The following is a 13083-nucleotide window of genomic DNA, read 5'->3' as shown; positions in this document are numbered from 1 at the left end:
TTTGGCCCCCAAACAATTTAAACCACACATAATCAGTCAACATGTCCTGATTCTCATGGACAATATAGCTACAGAGAGCCATATTTGCAGACAATGGGGTACCATGTCCAAGGCCCTGATGAGGGAAGCCCTGAAACTGGGCCTCTGGGCAGAGAGACATCTACAGTCCCTGTGGGCCAACCACATATCAGGAGTTCTCAATGTGCAGGCAGATTGGCTCTCCTGGTCGACTCTGGATCCAGGAGAGTGGAGCCTTCATCCGGCTCTGATGCAGCAAACCTACCTGGTCACCCATCGCTAGACCTATTTGCGACTGTGACCAACACTCAACTCCCTCGATTCTACTCCAGGTTTCCATCCCTGGGAGCAGAGGCAATAAATGCAGTCAGAGTCCCCTGGCCGCGAGGGCGCTTTACGCTTTCCCTCCAATTCCAGTTCTCCCAGACGTGATCCACAAGATCATCCTCGAGAAGGCCCAGGTGATACTGATAGCTCCTCATTGGTCACGCCAGCCTTGGCTTGCGGACCTACAACGTTTGTCCGTCCAGGACCCCTGGCGAATCCCCGTTTCGGAGGATATGTTGCAGCAGGGGGCCTCTCTCCATCCAGATCCAGAGTGGTTCTACCTCACCGCTTGGCTGTTATCCGGCGCAACCTAGATCTGCGAAGCTACGACCCGGACACTATAGAAATAATTCTGAAAGCCAGGAGAGTCTCCAACAATAGAATTTATGACCACACCTGGTCCAAGTTTCACCAATGGTGCTCACAGGAAGACCTATCCCCCCTGTGCATTCCCATTCACAGAATCGTAGACTTCCTCATGAAAGATTTCCATCAAGGCCTCTCAACTAGCACCATTCGCCATCATCTAGCCGCTCTATCTTCGGTCCTAGCAGAACCTCGCAGACATCCACTCCGCTCTTTCCTGGAAATTCAAGAATTTTTAAGAGGTATTTCGAACCTCAGGCCTTCCAAGGTTCGCAGATACCCGTCCTGGGACTTACCACGGGTTCTCCATTCCCTCACTCAGGCACCATACGAAACCCTAAGGTCAGCATCCTTCAGGTACCTATCTTATAAGGTAGCATTCCTGGTGGCGATAACATCTGCCCGACGCATCTCAGAATTGGCAGCCTTATCCATTCAGCAGGATCTATGCCAGTTCCATGCGGACAAAGTAGTCCTGCGCCTGGATCCCACCTTTCTACCCAAGGCCAGTTCCATGTTTCACAGATCCCAGGACATTGTGTTGCCTTCATTTTGTTCCAACCACAACCATCAGCTTGCGGTCAGATGGCACACCTTAGATCTCACCAGAGCGCTGAGAATCTACATCCAACGGACGAGACCCATTCGAAGGTCTGAAGCCCTATTTGTGGCCTACCATCCCAGATCCCTGGGATCCAAGGTATTCTCAACCGTAATAGGTCGTTGGATCTGAGGGACTATCTCAAAGGCTTATGAGTCAGCTTCCCTCACCATACCCAGAGGTTTCACAGCACACTCCACAAGAAGTGCAGCCACATCTGCCCCATGGGCAATTCAAGCTCCATTGGAAAGAAGTCTGCAAAGCAGCCACTTGGGCCTCTCCAAACTCTTTCATAAGGCATTACAAAATTGATTCTTACGCTTCAGCGGATGCTGCCTTCGGCAGAAGAGTCCTCCAATCCTTTAACTCTCACGATAGCAAACTAATCCCTCCCTTGGGACTCATCTATTGGTCCCATGTGACTGCTGGACCCGCTCCTTCAGTACGGAGAATAGGCGTTGATTGCTTACCTGAATGCCTCTTCTCGTACGCTGAGCGGGTACAGCAATCACTTCCCTCCCATTTTCTATTCTAACTCTGGTTATATCCTTTAATCTGTATTTTTTCCTATCATGAGAATTGAGCACTATTTGAGCCACCGCACTTGAGCCTAAGTCTAAGGATTTGCGAATTCTGGGGAAGGGGTGGATCCAGCAACTTTTTAAAGACTAGGCTCGGTCATCTGCGGATTGGACAGCGAGCAACCCACGTGACTGCTGTACCCGCTCATTGTACAAGAAGAGGCGTTCAGGTAAGCAATCAACGCCTATTTTAAATGGTAAAATAGATTCCTTGTGGTTATTTTCCCCAACCAGGATATTTTTTCTTGATTTCTATTATTTAATTTATTAAAATTTAATGAATATGGGTTGACACATTTTTTAGATGTATCTTCTCCAAAATATTTAAATTCAGCAAGGTCTACTTAAGTTATAAATAAAAAAAATGGTGTCTTTACTAGGGAACCCCTGCTGGTCAGGAAAGTGGAATTGATTTGGGAATAAAAACCATTCAGTTTGGAGCTCCAGCCTCTAGTGGAAGTGATAGTGAAGTTGGACCCGTTTCAGATAAAGCTTCAGAAAAGCTTCTTGAACCAAAAGAACAAAGGCAAAAACAACCACGTGCAGGACCAATAAAAACACAAAAGGTGGGTGAAATTTTTCAATTCTCATCAATTAGAGAAGCACCCTGAAATCATTTAATCCTCCAATATTTTTCAACAAAATGTATAATAAAAAGCTCAATTTCTTATTGGGTCTTGTGAAAGAGAAGTTAATGATTGAGGTCATTGCAGTGGGGAGAAGAAATTGCTGAGTTTATAAAGGGTTCCTAAATAGCTAGGACTCATCTTTAATTTAATAGAAGCTGCTCATGTCTAAAATAGTTATCTTCTGCCTTTAACAGAATTTTTACCAGAATTGTAAAATTTTGGGTTGCTTTCCCAATTACAGATAACTCTTGCAGAAGAATTTTATTGAATAAATAAACAATGTAAGAATTTGGAAGTAGTTGGAAACTAGAATTGTAGATTATAGAATATGTCACCACATCTGTCTCTCTTCTTTCCATTCTTCTTATTATTATTAAAAATTATGTAGCTTTTTACAGTGTTCAGGAGCACAGTTCACATTTCTGAATGTTGTTAATTTGGTTTGGGTTACTTTATAGAAATTTGAAGTTTCCTTAGAGTCAAACAAAATCTGAATCTAATTTGACTTGGCATTTGGAAATTTGCAAAATCTGATGAATTGTTCCACATATGATCTCCCCTCTTCCTCGATAGAACATAAGTAAAAGATAAATTCTCCTTTGAATGATCTTCAACTCCTAATAATGAAGATTTTTTTTGCCTTTCTCAATATAGTGTAAAGCCTTCGGGTTTTCTGATATGCCAACTATTAAATCCAATCCTACTTAATGTTTTGGAATCAAGGTAGTTAGGTATTATACAAATACAAATTTTGATGAGCCACAAAAACAACTCAGTGGTTACTGGATTGATTATTTCCATACCTTCTTCTGGAATTCAGCATATACATATACTGTATTTACATTAAATATTAATTCTTTTTAGCTTCCAGATATGAATCCAATAGAAAGCAAAGAATACAAGCCTGGCCCAATTGGGAAAGAGCGATCACTAAAGAACAAAAAAGTAAAGGAGGCTCAACAGGGCGATTCTGAGATGCAAGAAAAGTCCAGTGCTAATACAGTCAGAAGCTCAGATCCTATTATTTCTAAAGAAAACAAATCAACTAATGAACTTAGCACAAAAATAGGAACGATGATATCAGTGTCGGCTGTAGAATTTGGAACAACTCAAAAAGTAAGAAAATAGAAGTGCCTATTTCTTCCTGCCCAAATTTTTATCAAATACGGTCTTTTATGGTGCTTTCTGAAGTGAAAACAATCTTGATATTAGTTGACTTCTATCTATTTAAAAAAAAGCATAAGTAGTTCTCAAGTTATAACCATAATTGAGCCTATCAATTACAGTCATATGTTATGAGTTATAAAGCAGATCACGTGACCAACTGGCTTGTTTTCTGATGATTGTTAAGCTACTGCAGTGGTGGCTAAGCAACAGTTAATCATTTTTATATTTGTAGTTAATAACATATGCAGATTATTATTATCAGAGTCATAATAAATACATAGAGTCCAATTTGAAGCAATTCATCTTGACTCATTTTGCGATTGACATACAATATTTGAGAACTATTTCTTGTGTTACATAATGCAAACGGTATACTTTTGGAAAGAGTCTCTCAATCCACAGCTTTTCTGACATGACATTAGGGCAGCAGCCCCCAACTTTTTTGATATCCAAGACTGATTTTGTGGAAGACATTTTTCCATGGACTGAAGTGTGTATGTTGGGGGGAGGGGTTGCACGCTCCAGATCCCTCTCATGCGCAGTTTACAGTAAGGTTTGTGCGCCTGTAGAATCCAATGTCTAATGATCTGAAGTGGAACTGAAATGGGATGCAGCCGCAAATACCATTGAAGCTTCGAACTCACTCGCCTGCTGCTCACCTGCAACTGTGTGGCCTAGTTTCTAACAGGCTATGAACCAATACTTCTTCATGGCCTGGTAGTTTCAGACCACTGACATAGGGTATCAAATGTGTTGCTAGTGTTTTCTATATTTTAAATGAGTGGGAATATTACTGCTCAGTAATTATATGAAATTTAAAATCATGTTTCAGATTTCTTTATTGACAGGCTATAGCTCTTTATATTTACTCTCTAAATAATAACCAACAAAGGTTTACTTTTTAAAAAATACTGAATATGTAAAGTTAACAGTTCTAAGTTATTCTAATAGAGAAATTCAGCTTGGGAATTTGAAAATGACAAATTATTTTCTGCTCAAAGTTCGAATCATATTTTTGAGGGAAGTTGCGTATATGATTTAGATAAACTGGTTGAACTTTTTTTACAGGAGTCTGTAACAGACTATACAACACCGTCTTCTCATTCGAGTACAGTGGCAACAAACAGTGCAAAGATGGAGGAGGCTTTAGTTACAAATGTAGGTGTATTGATTATCTCATAGTATACCTCTATTTAATTTTATTTTAAAATTAAATTATTTTAGATTTTGATTATACCTGTAGAAAAATATTATTAAATAAGCTACATTTATTTACTGAGAAAAAAATCGTGGCTTTTAAATAATGTTATCATATATACTCCCAATTAAACTATCCTGGAAAACTTGTAAAAAGTGATTAGATGTTGAAACAATATCTACAAGATAGATGATATGCTCTTTGCATATTAAAGTAACATGTAATGCCATGCAATTAAGAAGGGAACTCATTATTACTTGGTTATTAAAGGAATAATTAAGAAATTTACTGATTTGGGGTAATTACATAGTATACTCTTAAATCTGGCACATTCAAAAATAGTGATTTTAATAAATATCTTAGAGATGATGGATGGATGGATGTTCAATTGAACACATAGTTATGCACATCCTGGAGCGTGTATATACATATGCATATCTTTCTTCTGCTATTTCTCAAATTCTTTTTTCCTCCATGAGATTGGTATCAGTTGCAATAAAACCAATGCCTAGTTTTGCATCTTCATACATCCAGCCAAAACATGTTTTACTGATCTGGCATCCTTGGGTTTCATTATTCCAACTTTTGCACATTCAGATACAAGTGTACATTAATATTATTGGAGCAGCAGATTAAGGACTGAGAGTTAGTTCTGGTGTCTTTTCCCAACATTATAGTACTTCTGTTCATTATCATTGTTAACACCTATGTCAAATTACACTCCCTAAATATGTTAACACCTATGTCAAATTACACTCCCTAAATATAGGAGGACAGTCTCCTTGACTCAATTTGATGGGCTTCCCACTGAAGTCTTAGAAGGCAGATACAAAGATATTGCATTTGGGCTAAGATTTTACTTTGTAATAAAGAACAAAAACCATAGGATTTGTTAAACACTTGTTATTATATCACATATGTTATACTATTGTGGACTGGTTAATAATGTCATTCCATTTTACCAAAGTTTAGTACTACAGTATATCAAACTGTAAATTCTGGTTATAAGAAAGCAATTACTTACCTTATAAAGGATCAAGGTGGCTATAGCTCTCTTTAAAAATATGTTTCTTATATGAACCATTTTATTATCATGATGATGATTATTACATTTTTATCTTGCCTTTTTAACCCTGCTGTTCTGTTCGAAAAAAGTTCCTAATGTTATGTTCCCGGGTCACCCTGACCCGGACCGAAAACTCTTCATTTGCAGTGCTTATGTTTGGTCTTTTTGAAAGCTTTTTTCACCTGGAAACATGTTTGAACATTTCTGCACACAATGGAATGAAAATTGAACTGAAAAAATTAATCCTTATTGGTTTATTTTGCACATAAATGTGCCTCCCCCCCCGTTTTTGTGAAAGTTTTTTCAATTTATGGATAGTTTTGCTTGCAAAATCCATTCTATTTTACTAAAGTTGGTGTGGGATTGGTAGCTTGAACATTTCTGCACACAATGATATGAAAATTGAACTGAGAAAATTAATCCTTATTGGTTTATTTTGCTCATAAATGGGCCCCCATGCTTATACTCAAATAGGCTTATACTCGAGTAGGCTTATACTCGAGTATAAAATGATATGGTCTTATATTCAAAAATAAACCAATAAGAATCATTTTTTTTCAGTTCATTTCTATTTTTCTTATGTTTAGGATTGTTCAATTTAGTATATCAAAACTTTTGAGTTTATTGATAATTTTGCCTGCAAAATGCATTCTATTTTACTATTCTATTTTGGTGTGGGATTGGTAGCTTGAACCTTTCTGAACATAATGATATGAAAATTAAACTGAAAAAATGATCCTTATTGGTTTATTTTGCTCATAAATGGGCCCCCATGCTTATACTCAAATAGGCTTATACTCGAGTAGGCTTATACTCGAGTATAAAACAATAAACCAATAAGAGTCATTTTTTTCAGTTCATTTATATTTTTCTTATGTTCAGGATTGTTCAATTTAGTATATCAAACCTTTTGGGGGAAAATTCCTTAGGGATTTGTAGCCTTAAAAAATATAAATTGACACGAAATTCAAAAAGGATGGGGGGAGGGGCTTTTTGATCAAAATAAAAATATAAGTCTCAATTTTTCCAGTTCAATTTTCATATCATTATGTTCATAAATGTTCAAACTAGTTTTCCAGTGGAAAAAGTTTTCAAAAAGACCAAATTCAAGTACCTAAAAAAAATCATTTTGATCCGGGTCTATATGACCCGAACAGAGTAAATGTGACTTTTTTTTTGCCAAGAAAAAAATTTTTCCCCCACCCCCACAAATATTTTTTTGATGATCAGCATTGTTAAATTGAGTAAATGAATGCGTAAGATTTTAAAGAATATTTCGGATTTGGAGCATAAAAAAATAAAAAGTGAAAATTGTTGCAAGCAGCCAGGGGGGGGGGGAGGCCTTATTTCTGATGTTAAAAAAACAGTAAGAATCATTTTTTTCAGTTCCTTTATATTTTTCTTATATTCAGAAATGTTCAAGGTACCATTCCCACACCAACTCCAGTAAAATAGACTGCATTTTGCAAGCAAAACTATCCATAAATTGAAAAAACTTTCACAAAAACGGGGGGGAGGCACATTTATGGGCAAAATAAACCAATAAGGATTAATTTTTTCAGTTCAATTTTCATTCCATTGTGTGAAGAAATGTTCAGACTACTTTCCAAGTGAAAAAAGCTTTCAAAAAGACCAAACATAAGCACTGCAAATGAAGAGTTTTCGGTCCGGGTCAGGGTGACCCGGGAACATAACATTAGGGAGGGTTTTTTTTTCAGCAAGAAAGAAACCTCCCACCCCCCCAAAAAAATTCTCATAGAGAGAACCCCTGAAATGATGAAAAGTCATGAAATTTCAAGTTTCAGATATGCAGGGAAAATTTTTTACAGGGTCTCAAACCTTGATTTCGGGTCTCACAGACCCGAACAGAACAGCAGGGTTAAATATATAACTCAAGGTGACAAACAGCTGATGCTCCTGCCTTTTATATTTCCCATAACATCCCTGTGAGGTTGGTTGGGCTGAGAGAGAGTGCCTATCCAAATGTCACACCCCAGTTGGCTGTTGTGTCTATGGGAGGCCTAGAATTCAGCATGTCTTGGTTTCTAGCCAAAATCTTTGTGCCTACTCCAAATTGACTATTTTGTAATACTAAGATGTGCTATATATATGAAATAATATATTCTTCATACCCCTCGATCCCACTTTAATATAAACGCAGTCTACATCCCATCTTTACTGTCAGCTCACCTCACGACAACCTATTTGTTTCTATGCTGAACCTAGACAATATCTGGAGGAAGCTGAAGTAGAGAATAATTGAATTTGATATACAAAGAAACAAAACTAATGTTTCATATCTCCACTAAAATGAACTTTTACCACCCCTCAATATTTTTATTGTCTACCACGTAGGAGAACGTTCACACAGTCACATTTGGATCGTCTTTTAACAGTGATACTGTTGAAAAAGTTTAATGGCATTCTTACTAAGGTCATTTTGTTTCTTTATTAAATGCATGTATATGCAGGTGCATATACATGTATGTATATTTTTATTTTAAACTTTAATATTTTGATTTGGATGAATTTGTTTAATCGGAGCTTAAGTATAAAATTAATTTTCTTTTTTTTTCTTTTATTCCCATACAGATATTTCACATATTTATCATTTTATTCCTCATTTCATTCTTTTACAAAATCTTTACGCATATATTCTATATTTATCTTATTGCTTTATTTGTTCAAGGTTGCTTTTTTACCACCTTTCTTTCCTATTTCATGCAGCACTTCCTTCTCTTTCTTCTTTCCTTCCTCCTCCTTCTAAACCTACTTCCCCTTTGCTCAGTCTTCCTCTTCCCTACTTGCCCTCCTCTCCTCTCTCCTAACTCTCTTCTCTCCTCCTCCTCTTCCTTTCTTATTTCCTTTTCCTTCCTTTGCTGTACTTTCTCTCTCAATTTTTCTGGAATGGTATTGAATTGAATTCTTTTACACAATCTTACATTTTTCATATTTTTTTCCATGTATATTCCTTTAATCTATTTCTTTTATCTTTATGTGTTTGTCTATTAATACACTTCAAATTTAATGTTTTTCTCTCCCCCGCCCCCATCCCCTCATCTGGGCTACATAATTCACTTATATTCAAACTTCTTTATTTATATTCATTTTATAACCATCTATAAACTTTCCCCAAGTCTTGTAATACAAAGAATCCTGTATCTTTTAATCTTAACATTAATCTGTTCATTTAGTGCAGTCCAAATTTTTTTTATTTTCTGCTCATCTCCAGGAATGATTCCTGCTTTTCAGTTTTGTGCAAATACAATCCTAGCTGCAGTTACCATATGTATTATTAAATATATACAGTGGTACCTCAGTTAACAAACACCTTGGTTAGCGAACTTTTCGGATAACAACCAAAAATTTCGGCAAAAATTTGCTTTGGATACCAAACAGAAATTTTGGGTTATTATTAGAAATGTTACACCCATTGTCCCTCACTCCCGCCTCCCCTCTCCTTACCTCTTTACCTCTTCCCTCTCTGCCTTCATCCCCTCGCCAGGGGAGCAGCAAAGCGTCGCTTCGGATATGACAAGGCAGGCGCTGAGTCTGCTGGTCCCGGCAGTGGCTTCTCTTTGAGGACAGTGGCGGCGGCTTCTTTTCAGGACAGCGGCGACAGCAGGGGCCTGGGCATGGACATGATTTCCCCCGGCGCTGCTGTTCCTCAAAAGGAAGCTGCCGGAGCCGCCACCACCAGCTGGTGGGCGGCGACAGCTCTGGCAGCTTCCTGTTGAAGAACAGCAGCATCGGGGGAAATCATGTCCATGCCCAGACCCCCGCCGCCGCCCTAAAAGAAGCCACCGCCGCAGCTGGTGTCCTCAAAGTGAAGCTGCCAGCGGAACCAGCAAACTCAGCGCCTGCCTCGTCATAGCCGAAGCGACACTTTGCTGCTCCCCTGGCGAAGGGATGAAGGCAGAGAGGCAAGAAGTAAAGAGGTAAGAAGAGGGGGGGAATTAAGGGACAATGGGGGGGGGTAAGAGGTTAAGAGGTAAGAAGAGGGGGGCGAGAGTGAGGGACAATGAGTGGGGGGGGGAGAGAGAAAAAATTTCAATTTTCCCCACAGGAAATAAAGGCTGGGAACCAGTTAAATTCATTTCCACTATTTCCTATGGGGAAAATTGTTTCGGATGACGATCATTTCGGTTAATAACCAACCTTCCGGAACGGATTGTGGTTGTTAATCGAGGTACCACTGTATCTTCTTTTTTGTGTTTTTCTGGTAAAATTCCTAATAGAAAATTTCTGGCTTTAAATCTGGCTTTTCTTCCACCATTTTTCCTAACCATGTTTGTATCTTAACCCAAAACCTTCTTGCTTCTGTGCATGTCCACCACATATAATGAGAACCTGATATTTGCTGACATTTCCAATATTTTACTGATTTATCTTTAAACATTTTTTATATGTAATATTGATATAAATATCTTTCTGGTGCCATGCCATCTATAAAACATCTTATACATATTTTCTTTATATGCTGTTGCCATGTTTAATTTATAATTTCTTTCCTACATTTGTTGCCATTTATCGAATTCTATTGTACAGCGTTCCCTCGCTTTTTGCGGGGGATGCGTTCCGAGACGGCCCGCGAAAGTCGAATTTCCGCGAAGTAGAGATGCGGAAGTAAATACACTATTTTTGGCTATGAACAGTATCACAAGCCTTCCCATAACACTTTAAACCCCTAAATTGCAATTTCCCATTCCCTTAGCAACCATTCAGATTATTACTCACCATGTTTATTTATTAAAGTTTATTAAAAAAAATATTTATTAAAGGCAGACGAAAGTTTGGCGATGACATATGATGTCATCGGGTGGGAAAAACCGTGGTATAGGGAAAAAACCCGCTAAGTGTTTTTTAATTAATATTTTTGAAAAAACGTGGTATAGACTTTCCGCAAAGTTTGAACCCGCGAAAATCGAGGGAACACTGTATATCCAAAATTCCTCATCCAAATTATCATCGTTACTTTTGCCACTTCCTCTAATTCAGCTTGTAACAAATAATTATATAATTTCTTAATCATTTTTATATCATTCTCTGTCAATATCTCATCTAATTCCCAAGTTCCCATCTTAAATTCATCTTGGGTTTTTTTTTCATATCTTGATTGTATTTGCAAATGTGTGAACCAGTCTGTCTTAATTCCCTGTTTCTCTAGCTCTTGTTTTGTTTTCAGTTCTCGTTTTTCTGTTAAAATATCCTTATATTTTAAAACATTTCTTAAATTAATAATATTTGGATGTACAACTGCTTCTATTGTTCTATATAAAGTTTTCCTTTTCCTTTTTCCCACAGTTAGCAAAATATTTTTTAAACCATGCCTTTGAAAATATGAATGTATTTTATTCTTCCCATACTATAAAAAAGTATGCCAACCCATTTGCAAGTGCTGACCTTCCAGAGTTAATAATTTTACATTTCTCAGCAGAAACCATTCTTTCAACTATGTTAATGCTCCTGCTTGATAGCGTATTTCCCAGTTTGATATATTAAAACCACCTCTCAATCTTGCTTCCTATAGAAGTTTCATTTTAATTCTTGCTTTCCTCCCTTGCCAATTGAATTTCCTTATTGTCTTATTTAACTTCAACTCTCATTTAATTTCACTCTCTAATTTCAACTCTCTAATTTAATTGGAATTGTTTGAAATAAATATAATATTCTCTGTAATATATTCATTGTAATTATCACTATTCTATCCATTAATAATATTTATAATTTTTTCCAAGTCTACTTCAATTTGCATTCTCAATTTGTTATAATTATATTATTTTATCATTATATGTGTTGCTGTTAAATATATACCAATCTTTTTAATCCTTTTTACTATCTGGATGCCCAATTTCTTTTCTCTTATTTTTCTGTCATATTTTTCACTATCATTTTCTTTTCTTTTTTTTAATTAATTTTTAACCCTGCCACTTCTCATATTGTTCTATTTGTCTTAATATTTTAGGGCCAATCTCTATTGGATCTTCCATTATAAACCCCAAATCATCTGCAAAAGCTTATAATTTATATTATTGTTTTCTGATTTTCATTCCTCTTATTTATTCTTCTTTGTGTGAAGCGGTAGCCATTTTTCTGCTCCACATTTCGCCAAACTTTGTTCCAAATTCTTCCTTAAAGGGGAACCACTTTTAAAATAGGGTCCTTATTTATAAGACCAAAATAAAAATATCTCATCCAGATGTTTCACTCCATTGTTTCTCACTTCTTCAGAGTGATTGCCCCAGCTTTTGACAGCTCATACTGGCTATAATCCATATAGCCAGGTCCAGGGTTTTTCAAATTGTTGTTTCCCCATCCATGCCAGCCCATGACCCAGTTCTTCACTGTCCCTCCAGGACACTCTGGATCATAAGGACTCCCCAATGCCGGTGGGATTCAGCATTTATTTTGGAGACCCGAAATTTACTCTGTGGTTCTGACCACACCCCTTTTCTAAAACTGGGCAAAGGGAAAAAATTATGTTGAGGATAGAGAAACATGAAACTAAAAATGTTTCTAATCAAACTACTGTATAGTTCTATAATATCAATTACTACTGCATTAGCAGATGAAGCAAGGATTTTATTTAGCTGTCTAAATGACGCCTTGCTACTCTTCAGCCTTTACTGTTATAAGGAAAAAGTTTGTAAAGCATGCATGTTATTTTTTAGAGGGTCTTAAAAGTAAGAGTAGCACAAAAAATAATAATTTAGGGAAATGGGTGCAGTGGGGTCTAAAGGATAGGACTGTTATGAATATGGATTACAATCATTTTGAAAGCAAATATATTTCTTAAGTTTCATATACTAGCATTCTGTTAATGTTTCCTTGCCATCTGGTATCTAATTATTTACTCTAATATGTAAGCAAGTAAATATTTAGTGAATATATTCATGAAATAATTATGAATGCAATATAATCTTAATTTTAGAGAGAAAGTTGTTAATTTAAAAAATGGTTTTTATTATGTCTGCTGTAATTAATGTTGCAAAGTGTCAAATGTTATCTGGCAGTTGAAAGTACCTTTTACCATGAAAGCCTTGTTTTTTTTGCTTTGCAATTCCATCTGTTAAATCATTGTATTTGTTGGGGTGGGGGGAACAGCATTACAATATTTCTTCAATAATTTA

General features: G+C 36.8%; 1 protein-coding gene across 11 annotated transcripts in view; it reads left to right on the top strand.

Moving 5' to 3' along the window:
• PRRC2C (proline rich coiled-coil 2C) overlaps positions 1 to 13083 on the top strand; it is a 105489-nt gene that overhangs the window by 56170 nt on the left and 36236 nt on the right. For all 11 annotated transcript variants that reach the window (XM_070746752.1, XM_070746751.1, XM_070746744.1 and 8 more), the window contains 3 exons: positions 2274 to 2459; positions 3387 to 3638; positions 4758 to 4847. In XM_070746752.1, coding sequence (XP_070602853.1) covers positions 2274 to 2459; positions 3387 to 3638; positions 4758 to 4847 — 528 coding nt within the window. The remainder of the gene's footprint in view (positions 1 to 2273; positions 2460 to 3386; positions 3639 to 4757; positions 4848 to 13083) is intronic.

This window comes from Erythrolamprus reginae, chromosome 3 (assembly GCF_031021105.1).
Source record: "Erythrolamprus reginae isolate rEryReg1 chromosome 3, rEryReg1.hap1, whole genome shotgun sequence".
NCBI classification, from domain to species: Eukaryota; Metazoa; Chordata; class Lepidosauria; order Squamata; family Dipsadidae; genus Erythrolamprus; species Erythrolamprus reginae.
Note: the sequence above shows the minus strand (reverse complement) of the source record. Positions and strands in the feature narration are given on the sequence as shown.